Source organism: Semicossyphus pulcher, unplaced genomic scaffold (genome assembly GCF_022749685.1).
Source record: "Semicossyphus pulcher isolate SPU_LCO1_2020_fin unplaced genomic scaffold, fSemPul1.0.p SCAF_5, whole genome shotgun sequence".
NCBI lineage: Eukaryota > Metazoa > Chordata > Actinopteri > Labriformes > Labridae > Semicossyphus > Semicossyphus pulcher.
The window spans coordinates 15229708-15241081 of NW_027211726.1; the positions used below are offsets into that span (position 1 = coordinate 15229708).

Below are 11374 nucleotides of genomic sequence, written 5' to 3' on the forward strand. Positions count from 1 at the left end.
CAGCAACATTCAGGACCCAGGCTTCAAAGTCCCTAGTCATCTCCTGTACCTCCCATGGCGGCTCTCTCCCTCCCCAGACACACAGGACTGACTCTCCTCATTTGTCACTACAGACACATTGAGGCAACCCGTGACCATGCAGAGCTTCAAGCGAGCCTTCCAGAACAGTTGATGCCTGTTGTTGCTGCTGGCCCTCAGGGACATAATCTTCTGACTGAAGCCATCAATCCTCCCATGTATGACTAATCTCCAGCTGTGAAGTGACACTTATTATGGGAAAACATGAACTACACAACCGAGAGACCATCGTGTGATTACAGCTGTAAGGACTGCAACATTTTCACAATGATAGGGAAATGTAACGCATACTGTGGTAACTCGAAGGTATGGGCATATAAAATATCTATATTTTTGTAACAAAGGATGGCATATGAATGTTTCCGCTGGCAGGAATACATTTTGCCAATGCTAATAAAGCAATTATTGTTTTGGTCTTTTTTCATTGTATTTACTGCTGTTTTGGGACTTTAAACTGTAATAGCTGTATGGGTGTTTTTTTCTATTCTAACACCATCTAAGAATGGGCCAGGAGGACAACATCTCGACAGAAGTGCCCATTGCTTGCCATAGGTCCGAAAAGTATGATTATTAGCCTTAATACTACTTCTAGTCAACCCTCAATGTATAACTTTGGCATTCCTTTATGACTTAAGTGTTTAAAGCTGGGCATGTAAGTTCATTAAAAAAAGCTGCAATAGCGTAATGAAAGGCATTTTTTTTAAATGACTCCTGACGCCTTCGTGTGGATGGTGCAGTATGTCACTTTTAAATTAGGCTTTGCACTACTACTCTGTGCATGTGCCCTGTAATCTACAACCTAATCTACAAACTGTAGGCCTTTATCATGAGAGTGGAATTGTTTAAAGTTCTAGTTCTAGCTACAAATAACTACATATATTGTTAACAGGACATTCAAATATTAATGTGCACTTTGTTACACCCTGAACAAACAGATAAAATTGTTTTGTTTTTTTAAATAACTAAGATGTTAAGTTTTCCATTTTGAAATCTTATACTGTCATCCTGTTATAGACATGAGCAACACACCGGGCTCGGTTGTAAAAGGTCATACATTTTGTGGTCAAAGTTTACCAATTCAGAGGGATAGCCTTAACCCATCCACTTTCCATGTAAGCTAGCATGCTAGCATCTGCAGTCAATATAGGCCTACCTCTGTCTTCACATTCTTTTAGAACTAAGCCAGTAAATGAGACTGACTGTTGGCAAACCATAGGTGTAACATTATATAAATATATTAGTCTTAGTCTAGCAAAACCCAAGCCTGTCACGTAGGTAGGTCGTAGGTCGTGAGGTGCCTCGTCACGTCAAGAAAATAGACCCACATGTCCCAAATTGTAACATGTATGATTGTTAATTGTTTATATGGAAATTATTATATTTTTAAAAATCGCAATAAGTATCGCTGAATAAAAAGTTATTGCAAAGTTTTTTCCAATATCGTACAGCCCTTATTCTACTTTCTGATCCAGAAATGGTTTAAAGATCATCAGCAGGGTCTGAAAACAACATCTGGCTGCCACCACCAGCTGCAGAACCAGAGTGTCCGTGAGGACAGAACTGCAGAGTGATATTCAACAGCATGTTACAGTCCTTTGATATAAAATGTCTTGCAGATTTTTCTTGAGACCCACATAACATATTACAATATTTGAGGTTGTGTGCTTCGTGTCCATTCGTGGCCAAGAATTACAACACACTCAAGTGTTTGTGCCAAAATGTCTCCCATTCTTTGGTGCTTATGTCAGGGTGTAGGCATGGGTCTGCATCATTCCCTGGACATAAGAAAAACAACCAAATAAATAAATAAATACAGATGGTGGGAATCGATCAGGACCTCTCAACCGAACTATTCAATGATTGCAGGATGTTAAGCACATTATGGGTATAAATTCAAGTCTGGCTGGTCCTGGTTAGTACATAGTAAAACGGCTCATAAATACCAGGACCATCTCACCTCCTCCTCCATTCACAGACTCACTCTAATTGTAGAAGTAAGAGGAAGAAAAAGCTGCAAGTTCAAACTTCTACTACATTTTTATGAAGACTAGAAACAACAGAGTGCATGTGTTGTTGCACATGTAAGTCAGTCACATTTCAAGCCAGACTACAAGTTTATTTTACTTTCTTTTAGGTGCCTTTTCCCTTAATTACTTCACAGACTCAGATGGAAAGTCTTTGCTCCTGACTGTGTTGTTACCGGCCCAGAAAATAGTGACTCACATCGCCTTTAACAGGCTGTAGTCATTTTTTCCGTCGACTTCAGGCAGCGCCGCAGCCCTCACACACCGCTTCTTCTTCTTCTTCTCTGGAGTTTCTTTGCAAGGTAAGACACAAAACATACACGCGATAAAAGTGAAATAGTAATGGAGTAAAGAGGGAAAATACTTTTGTATGAGTCAAATATATTGTATTGAACAAGAGTGCGAGTTTGCTGTGGTGGTGCGTTAACTTTTTAACTTTAAACAGCTAGCAAACCATAAAGCTAGCAAAAGAGGGGAAAACTTCCGGAAATTAAATAGAAAATAGAATATACATTTTACTGTGCAGCCTTTTGCGGATGTATGATAAACTGTACCGAAAAAAATAATGTTCTTGATGGAGAAAGTGTTGTCTGTGTTCATAAGTTATACATGTGAAAAGTCTCACTGTTATTGTTACGTTATAAATTATTAATTAACTGGACAATAAAATCTTGACATGCACGATATAGTCCGTCTAGTCTTTGCACATATTTCATTATGGCCTCTGTTTTTCTTTATTATGAAAAACCAGCCGTCTCTGGGCTTCTTTTTCTTGTGAGCTGAACACGAATGCTTTGTTACAGGAAAAGGCCACTGTGGAAAAAATGTTTAGTAGATAAACTCTGTCATGATGCCAACAAGTGGCCATTACAGCTGTGCCTGTGTGTGTGTGTGTTCCACGTGTCTAATGAAGCCTCATACTTCATGTTTTAGACAGTTTGGAGATGCTCCAGGGGGCAGTAAGCGGGGCGGTGCTCTGCCTGTGCTGCTCCCTCCTGTTGGGGGTTAAGGGTGCAGTAGCAGCAGGGCTTCCTCCTCCTTTTCCCCCTGAACAACAGTCAGACGAACTAGACCTTCAGGACTGGGAGTGGGGCTCTGGATCATCTCTTCTGCACCTGCTCCACAGCTTCCCTGCTGACAGCCCCTTCGTAACAGAGACCCCAGACAAACCGGTGAACTGCACACAGCGCTTCTGGCTCCCACCGTCCTCTGCAATCTGCTGGGAGAACATAGCAGGGCCCGAGGAGTTCGCCCGGTCCCGCCTGCTGGTTCTGCAGAACAGGGCTGCCCTGCAGGCCGTGTCCACCTCCAGCGGGGTGGAGGACGGAGGGATCTCATACGAGCACCAAGCCAGAGAGGAGGTCCAGGGGATTCACTCAGACCACCTGAATGTGACTCAAACTATGCAGACCATGGAGATGGTGTTTGTATCTCTGGAGGAGAAGAGGAAGGAGGGGAAGGAGCAGGGGGTCTTCACGAGGTGAGAAACTGAGTTCATGGACCATTTAACTGATGAAATAATCCAAGAGGCTGTATGAAAATGATTGGAATGGGGGCGGGGTTAAATCTCCTCATCTTTTACTATGACAAAAGAAATAGGATCCTCTGCAGTGTTATTAAAATGTATTCAGACCCTCTCTTTGATGGAAGTATTTTTGAAAAACTGTCACTCTGTTAAATAAATAACTCTATGGGAATAAATAGCTACTAAATCTACTTCATTACAGGCAATAAAAATAATTGAAATGAGCAGAGGCAGCAGGTCTGAAGCTGTTGATGGACCTCAGTACTGCAATATATTTCCTCAATCGAGCATGCTACTTAAAGTAAACGGACTGTACTTATGTAGCGCTTTTCTAGTCGTCCGACCACTCATAGCACTTTTACACTATGTCACATTCACCCTTTCATCCATCCATCATACACTGATGGCAGAGGCCCAAGTGCCCAACTGTCAATCAGTCATCACATTCACACTTGCTGGGAGCAGTTTGGGGTTCTAGCCCAAGGACACTTAGACATGTAGACTGAGGAAGCTGGGGATCGAACCACCAACCTTCTGATTGAAAGACGCCCGACTCTACCACTGAGCCACAGCCGAGATCCTTGCAACTGTCATCATGGGAAATTGCTGCTTTTGGCTGAAGGAGCTGTAAAAAGCACAAAACTGAGATTTCAAGATTGTAATAGGTTTGTTAGATATGTTCCTTCCTCATACCTGTACCACCAAGAGCAGCATTAAAACAAAAGTGTGATTGAACTCTTTATCCTTGTGTAAAAAAAAACCCAAAAGATTATGAGAAATGTTTGAAGGGAGGAATAAATCTGTGATGAGTCAATCACCCTCCCCAGGTATCCCAAAATGTTTTAACTGCCCGACCTTCTGCAAAAGAGAATAATTACTAACCTTCTCCTCTTTCCGACCTCGCTACCCAACTAATAATTGTCCTGCAATCCCTTAACAGCTGGTTCCCCAGTTTTGTCTTGAAAGTTTCTTTATAGTTGAAAAGCCACAACTTCCATTGTATCACATGTTTATACTATAATCATATGAAACCCGATCCACAAACACGGCAGAATGCCTGGCTGTCACATCGTCCCTGAATCATTGTTAGTGAGGCAGGAAACCCCGGATCAGTCTTGCTCGTTTACCCAGACGTAATGCTGCTTCAAAGCCAAGGAGAGGAAACACCATCAAAACAAGCAGCTGAGTCATTTCAAGTGTTTTCCAGCAGTCGTCTGTTGGGACATCTGGCTGAGACGCGGCTCTGTCACGAAACGGCTTTTAGAGAATTACTGCAACTCAGTGCTTTCTCTCTGTTAGATGTGAGGGAACAATGTCAGTACTCAACAGTAAAAAATAAGAGTAAATGTGTCAAGAAGTCTCACATGTGATTTGTCATCCCTCTCAGCTTGAAGGAGAATCTGGCCCACACGAGGGACGCCATCGAGGGCAGAGAGCGCACGGCCAACGTCCTCGAGGATCATTTGTCTACTTTAGAGAAGAATCTGCTCAACATGCAGCTTCGACTCAACAAACTCATCCAGCAGTGACGACGACATGTTGCCTCCTTTTTTTACCTTATATGAAATGTATTTATATATTCATGTATTGTACGATGTAGCCAATGCATGCATGCTCAGGATTATGCTACTCTGTAGTAGATATGCATCATGCATCATCAAAACACCTTCAAAAGTAACACGTGTAACCTGGGATCAGCAGAGATAAATAAACCTCACATTATCAGGAAGATTTGTTCAATCTTATACTTTCCTTTTTCCAAACATGTCCCACGTGGGCATTTTATGGTTACACAATGAGCCTCTACTTGTGAAGCTTAGAACAATGATAAACCCATCGTTATACAACATTCATTCAGTTACATTTCTTCAGGATAAAATCAATGTGCAACATGAATATCAGACAGCATGAACCTTTATTTTAATATCAAATCTAAACAATTAATTTTTACATTTATGAGGAAGATGCTTTGTAAGGTGGTCAGCTGTTATATACAATTTAAATAGTCACATCTGTCGGGCTCAGTGTGAGTTCTCATTTGGAAAGACATAACAGAGCACGTTCAGTTGCAGTTAAGCTGGAAAGAAACGAGGTATTTGTACTTTTCAGTAGATCAAACAACTTTCAAGTAAACGACTAACAACTCAAACATGACTATCTGTTAAAAAAACAAAAACAATGTACGACATAGCATCGGTAACTTCACACATTTCACTTTGAAATTTGACATCATCTCTAAAATAAAGGGCTCACCAAATTTCTATTTTAAAGGCAACAATAAGACAGGAGCTGAGACATCGGTGCTCCTGCCGTGTGGAATGGATTCATATCATAGCTTGTTCTCTGACAGGGACTGAGCTCATAAAGATCTACAAGCAAAAAAGACTATTATATCCTCCTGATTGTTGTCAGCATGGAATTTGCAAGAGGCTGCAGTCTGCAAGGGAACTATTTTACTACTCTACTTTTCACGTGCAGCACTATTAGCAACAACAGTATTTTAACCTACACAGGTGTGTTGTCTTTTTGTAGGTGATCAATTCTTCAGTAAACATAAAAGGGTTGTTGCATAATGATTCATCTAAGGCTACTGTGTTACAAATTCAGGTTTCTGGCATCAAGTATTTCTCTTAGACATTTGGTACAACTTTTAAGTTCTTCTACGATTCTGTGTTTTGTTGTCGTCATTTGATTTTCTCTACTTAGATTTATTTTCAGTTTCTCGTCCACTAACTTCCCCAGTGATCCATACAGCTGAACTCTGTCAATCTAAACAACAATTGACTTAGTTCTGGGTTCTGCCCGCAGTCACTTTGCTCTCAATGAACTATGTGTACATTTGATAACATCTGTCCAGATGTGGAATGCAGCCAGGGTTTCCGTTTCAAAAGTCTGCCTCTTCTTCCTCTTCTTCTTCTTCTTCTTCGTCGTCTTGCATTTGCTCCAAAGACTTGAGGTAATCACGAGCCAAAATTTTCTTTGGCAGGATATCTGTCAGTTCAAGAGATAACATGTCAAACCTGAGTACTAATTATGAAATTAAACTAAAAATGCACATCATAAGTTTCAAAAGATTATCATATGGTGCAGTTTAAACTTTGACTGGTTTGTTACAGTGAAAATGGGACATTTTAACTTGAATGTTTAAAGTATAATAAGGAACTAGATAGATTAAACTTTCAGAAACAGAAACAAATGAATACTATAAGCCTTACAAAGATTATAAAAGATAATAAGGTGAGGTAGATACAGTGTGGATGAAATCCTCTATCGAAGAATATTGCACTAGATATATTGCAATATCAATATATAACATGATAAAGTTCATTTCTTGGAAATACAATCAAAAAACTTAACGGATAATATAACAGATGTACACTCACAGTTTAAAAGATGGCAATGTTTAGGTGGTGATTCACCTCATCCTTTATGACCATTTTAGAGGATGTTGTTTGTGATGTTGTTATATTATATAAGTGTGATAATATTTAATATTTTGGCAGGGACAATCTATATCAATGTGACTAAAGAAAATAAAGCACATCTTTCTTAGTATGAGGAAATAGCAGAAACTACAGTATCCAGATGAACATAAAGGGGAATCTACACCCCAATGAAACACTGAAAGACCTAAAGAAGGCATGACTGATGTATTACAGGCACATATTGTAGCTAGGCATACCTCATAAACTGTTAACAAAGTGATCACTATAACCATTCTTTAGAAGCATATTTTACAGGTTACCTGCAAGTTTAAAACGACTGTCTCACGTTCTCACCTGTCAGAAAGTGGAAAGTCTCTGTCTCCTCTGCGGTGTGAGCCAGGTCGCTGTATGACAGACTGTTGGTGTCTTTCCCGGAGCCGTTGTTGAATGATGACAGAGCCAGATGCTGGACAAACAGCTCCTGCAGCAACACGAGACAAGTCAGTAAAGAAGAAACTCACTATAAGCTGAAATGGAAACTGGTACTGCTACTACTTTTACAGTTATCCGAGAAGCTAACATCGAGCTAATCCCCGTTAGCAGCAGCAGATGGATGAGCCCGAGAGCAGCAGTGCTCAGTGAAGCGATGATTTAGCATTAAACTGCAGCTTAACTCACAGTAGCCTTGGTGGTGAGATACAACGCGTCCTGATTAATGCTGGAAACATCCGGAGAGCTCTTCATTATCAACCTCACTCTGGAAATCGGGAGGGAGATGCCTTTTTTATTGGTTGACGTTTGGTCGTCTTTGTCGGGATTATTTTGAGACATCTTCATGAGGACACGGCGCCAGACAGGCGGAACTTGAAGTATTGTTTTGAACTGTGACGCATTTCTTCTTCTTCTTCTAATTCATGGTAGCTAACCGCCGCCTCACTGGATTACCGCCACCTGCTGGTGAGGAGTCACGCAATATTTCTGCCATATTTAGAGTAACGCTTTACTGTTCCTGTTTCAATAACTTGCTTCAACACTTTTCCTACAAAAAACTCTTGAGTAGATCCATTTTTTTCTGCATATACGTGCAGATAAACTTGCTTGCATTGGGTATTTTTTTGTCAAAGCTAAATGGTATAAAGCCGTAATAATAGTTTAGTGTATTTTCATCAATTTGAGAATTATATTTTGCAGTTCAGTAAAATTTAAATTGGATAAAAGATTAGGGTCTTATTTTAGGATTGTCCATTTAAAATGCCATTCATATGGTTTATTATTTTGTAATGATTATTCTAAATAAAAATAAATAAATGGCCTTTGGCTGCTATTTTAAACAAGTGTATGCTTGCTGTTGAACATTTAGTTAACTCATTACTTTTAGCGACAAGACTGATTTTATTATTTTAATATGTGAACTCATTTAAATAGGATTACTACAGCAAACTGATAGAGAATACATACAAATTCTGAAAAATAATCCCCCAATAGTCAACTAACTATGAAACTCAACAAGCTCTAAACACACTCCGGACCAGTGGAGGCGCTTGCCTTTTATTAAAGCCGAAAACCGGAGAAGAAGAACCGTCGCCCACAGAGACAGAGAAGAAGAAATTGAAGCTTTAGCAATGGCGGTATTGGCAGGAAAAATAAACAGCCCATGTCGCAAATGGATGATTTTGTGATTATTCTAGTTAATCTAATGTCATAGCTAATGTCAGTCTGCGGCAGACAGGAAATACATTTCTCTCCGTTTATATCATTTGTAGCAGTCACGTCAGTGTGTTAAAGGGGACACTAAGTTAGCAGGAGCTGAAGGAGCAACCATCATCTCATTGTTGAGCATTGTATCTGCGTTAATTTCTTGGTTTTCCTAACATTAACGATGCCGCTGGGTTTGAAGCCGTGCTGTGCTGTCTGCAAGACGAACTCTTCGTCAATGTGGAAGAAAGGAAACCAGGGAGAAATCCTCTGCAACAACTGCACAGGAAAGAGCAGTAGCGGCGGAGCATCAGGACCCTCCATGTCCTCCAACACTCAGCCCAGCAATGGCGGAGGAAAGCAGGTAGGTTGTTAAAATGTTCCTATTTTCATAGTGTCTATCTCATACTTTATAGTTATTTCAAAGGGAACCCCAGCCTTAAATTCAGTTCACAGACCAGTATGTGGACTTACTTCTTTAAGCTGAGCAGCAACACAACGGACTGTAATGTAATGATTACAGTATGAGGATGTTTTCTTCAATCCCAATAATGTTCTGATTTCCAACTAAATAAAACTATTGTCTACTTATATGTTTAACTCAATCATTGAAGATCTGAGGAGGTTCTTAGGTCTCCTGGTGGGTCAGACAAAACAAGCAATTTAAGGACATGACCTCTGTCTCTGGGACATAATTTATGATGGACATTATTTTTTCAAATATAATACCCATTAATCTTTAGTTGCAGCGTAATAAATCTTGTTATAGTTAAGTTATGAATGGAGGCCGCTAATTACCAGATATGTGTTGCTTTTTGCCTTCAGTCCAAGCAGGAAATTCACAGGAGATCTGCACGTCTGAGAAGCACCAAGTACAAAGCTCCTGCGTCTGAGAAGAAGGTGTCAACAAAGGGAAAGGGCAGAAGACACATATTCAAATTAAAAAATGTAAGTTACAGATGGATTTTATCAGCCAATTATTCTCTTGTTTTTGTTCTGGACTATGAATCTAATTATTGACGCCTGTGTGTTTGTGTGACTTCTTTCCTTAGCCGATCAAAGCACCAGAATCTGTCGCAACAATCATCACATCAGAATCTGTTTTTTATAAGGTATGTTGTTTATTCTTACGAAGCAAAAATAATCTATTTGCAGCTTTAATAACAGCACTGTTTGTATTTCCGTCCACAGGGCGTTTACTACCAGACTGGAGATGTGATAAAAGTAACGGATGAAGAGGACGGGAAGCCTTACTATGCTCAGATTCGAGGCTTCGTACAGGACCAGTACTGTGAGAAGAGTGCTGCACTGACCTGGTTAATCCCCACCCAGGCCAGCCCAAAGGACCTCTTTGATCCTGGGACATATATTGTTGGTGAGTCATGAGATGATAAAATTTCTACTCATTAAAATCCTCGTTAATGTGACGAGTTAAAAACTGTTTGTTGTATTGTAGGTCCAGAGGAGGATCTGCCCAGAAAGATGGAGTACCTGGAGTTTGTGTGCCACGCCCCCTCTGAATATTTCAAGTCCCGGAGCTCTCCGTTTCCCACCATCCCCATCCGACCAGAAAAGGGCTACATCTGGACCCACATAGGAGCAGCACCAGCCCTTACTGTTAAAGAGTCTGCCAGTGTTACCAGTTAACACAACTGTGATATGGACTTAGTCTGTTGCTTTAAACAGACATTTGTATATTTATGTAATATAATGAAAATAAAAATGGCCATTGCTTCCGATTGAGGACAAAGAAAACTATGTGTAACTACATTTCAGACGAGTTCTTTACACAACGGCGACATCTGAATTTACTTTTGTATTTAGTAATAAACAGGAAAGCTGTTTTCCATCATCCCTTTTGTCTGTGTTTTTTAAAATAATTATTTGTTTATTGAGATTCTTTGTGGCGAGTAAACCACAGTGCTGTCCCTTTTTTCATATATTTTCCCTTTTCTTCATTCTAGTAACAATACGATAATATTTACGTAGTGACAATGAAATAAACGGTAAAAAACTTCAAAGTTCAAATTGCTGTCAAGGCATCTGAAATGCAGCAGTTTGTAGGAGATATAATGTGTTTGTTGCTTCAGCATCCTTTTAATGATGTGTAACTGATTTACAGCTGATATGTGTGGAGATGCTCTACAGTTGAGTCTTAAGTCTTTTATTTTGAAAACCGTGAACTTAAACCTGAATACAGAATAAGGTTTTACAGATTATGATTTATATGAGCCAAAATAGTTTGCTGTGATCATATGTAGGACTACATGTCGCAAGGGTTTTGCTGTTTGTGTCTTTAAATGTGAACACTAGATGAAAAATTCGTAATTACATTGCCTAAACCGAACAAATTACAAAATCTTAACACGTTTTCGGCACAAGCTATTTTACAAATTAATATAAAGTAATATTTACCTTAATATTCTCCTATTTCTCCTGTTATGAATGTGTTGCCGTTGGTTGAAGTAAACGCCAAGAAAGCACAGCAGCGCATGTAGCCGTCTTGTTTTCCTAACCGAAGACGGAAGTGCTCTGAAGTGCTGCCTCTCGCTCTGCCACTTTACTCTTTGATAAACATCTCGGTCAAACTTTCACGCTTCATCTCTCTTAAAGATTCCCAGAGTGCT

The 11374-nt window shown here is 39.8% G+C and overlaps 3 protein-coding genes across 3 annotated transcripts; 2 read left to right on the forward strand and 1 right to left on the reverse strand.

The window, feature by feature from the left end:
- The first annotated feature begins 2274 nt into the window (after window positions 1-2274).
- Window positions 2275-5348, forward strand: LOC138609371 (uncharacterized). The gene is made up of 3 exons (XM_069682021.1): window positions 2275-2404; window positions 3036-3582; window positions 5015-5348. Exons 2-3 carry the CDS (start codon window positions 3047-3049, stop codon window positions 5154-5156), a joined length of 678 nt encoding a protein of 225 aa, XP_069538122.1. The 5' UTR covers window positions 2275-2404; window positions 3036-3046; the 3' UTR covers window positions 5157-5348.
- A 175-nt stretch (window positions 5349-5523) lies between these two features.
- On the reverse strand, window positions 5524-7920 carry chrac1 (chromatin accessibility complex subunit 1). Its single transcript, XM_069681698.1, has 3 exons — window positions 7731-7920; window positions 7407-7533; window positions 5524-6618 (listed from the first exon to the last, which is right to left on the reverse strand). Exons 1-3 carry the CDS (start codon window positions 7887-7889, stop codon window positions 6512-6514), a joined length of 393 nt encoding a protein of 130 aa, XP_069537799.1. The 5' UTR covers window positions 7890-7920; the 3' UTR covers window positions 5524-6511.
- Window positions 7921-8668: 748 nt separating this feature from the next.
- Window positions 8669-10573, forward strand: gatad1 (GATA zinc finger domain containing 1). The gene is made up of 5 exons (XM_069681811.1): window positions 8669-9111; window positions 9573-9695; window positions 9800-9859; window positions 9939-10122; window positions 10204-10573. The coding sequence occupies exons 1-5, from the start codon at window positions 8932-8934 to the stop codon at window positions 10392-10394; spliced, it is 738 nt and encodes a 245-aa protein (XP_069537912.1). The 5' UTR covers window positions 8669-8931; the 3' UTR covers window positions 10395-10573.
- The last annotated feature ends 801 nt before the right edge of the window (window positions 10574-11374 follow it).

What these genes read in the sequence shown, in the direction of transcription:
- chrac1 (XM_069681698.1), bottom strand. Translation starts at nt 7,889, where the DNA reads ATGAAGATGTCTCAAAATAATCCCGACAAAGACGACCAAACGTCAACC. An exon ending in ATCTCACCACCAAGGCTACT is followed by an intron (nt 7,534 to 7,730) that starts GTGAGTTAAGCT and finishes GTGTTGCTGCAG; the next exon opens with GAGCTGTTTGTCCAGCATCT. An exon ending in GACTTTCCACTTTCTGACAG is followed by an intron (nt 6,619 to 7,406) that starts GTGAGAACGTGA and finishes TTGAACTGACAG; the next exon opens with ATATCCTGCCAAAGAAAATT.
- LOC138609371 (XM_069682021.1), top strand. Translation starts at nt 3,047, where the DNA reads ATGCTCCAGGGGGCAGTAAGCGGGGCGGTGCTCTGCCTGTGCTGCTCC. An exon ending in GAGCAGGGGGTCTTCACGAG is followed by an intron (nt 3,583 to 5,014) that starts GTGAGAAACTGA and finishes CATCCCTCTCAG; the next exon opens with CTTGAAGGAGAATCTGGCCC.
- gatad1 (XM_069681811.1), top strand. Translation starts at nt 8,932, where the DNA reads ATGCCGCTGGGTTTGAAGCCGTGCTGTGCTGTCTGCAAGACGAACTCT. An exon ending in GCAATGGCGGAGGAAAGCAG is followed by an intron (nt 9,112 to 9,572) that starts GTAGGTTGTTAA and finishes TTTTGCCTTCAG; the next exon opens with TCCAAGCAGGAAATTCACAG. An exon ending in TCCTGGGACATATATTGTTG is followed by an intron (nt 10,123 to 10,203) that starts GTGAGTCATGAG and finishes GTTGTATTGTAG; the next exon opens with GTCCAGAGGAGGATCTGCCC.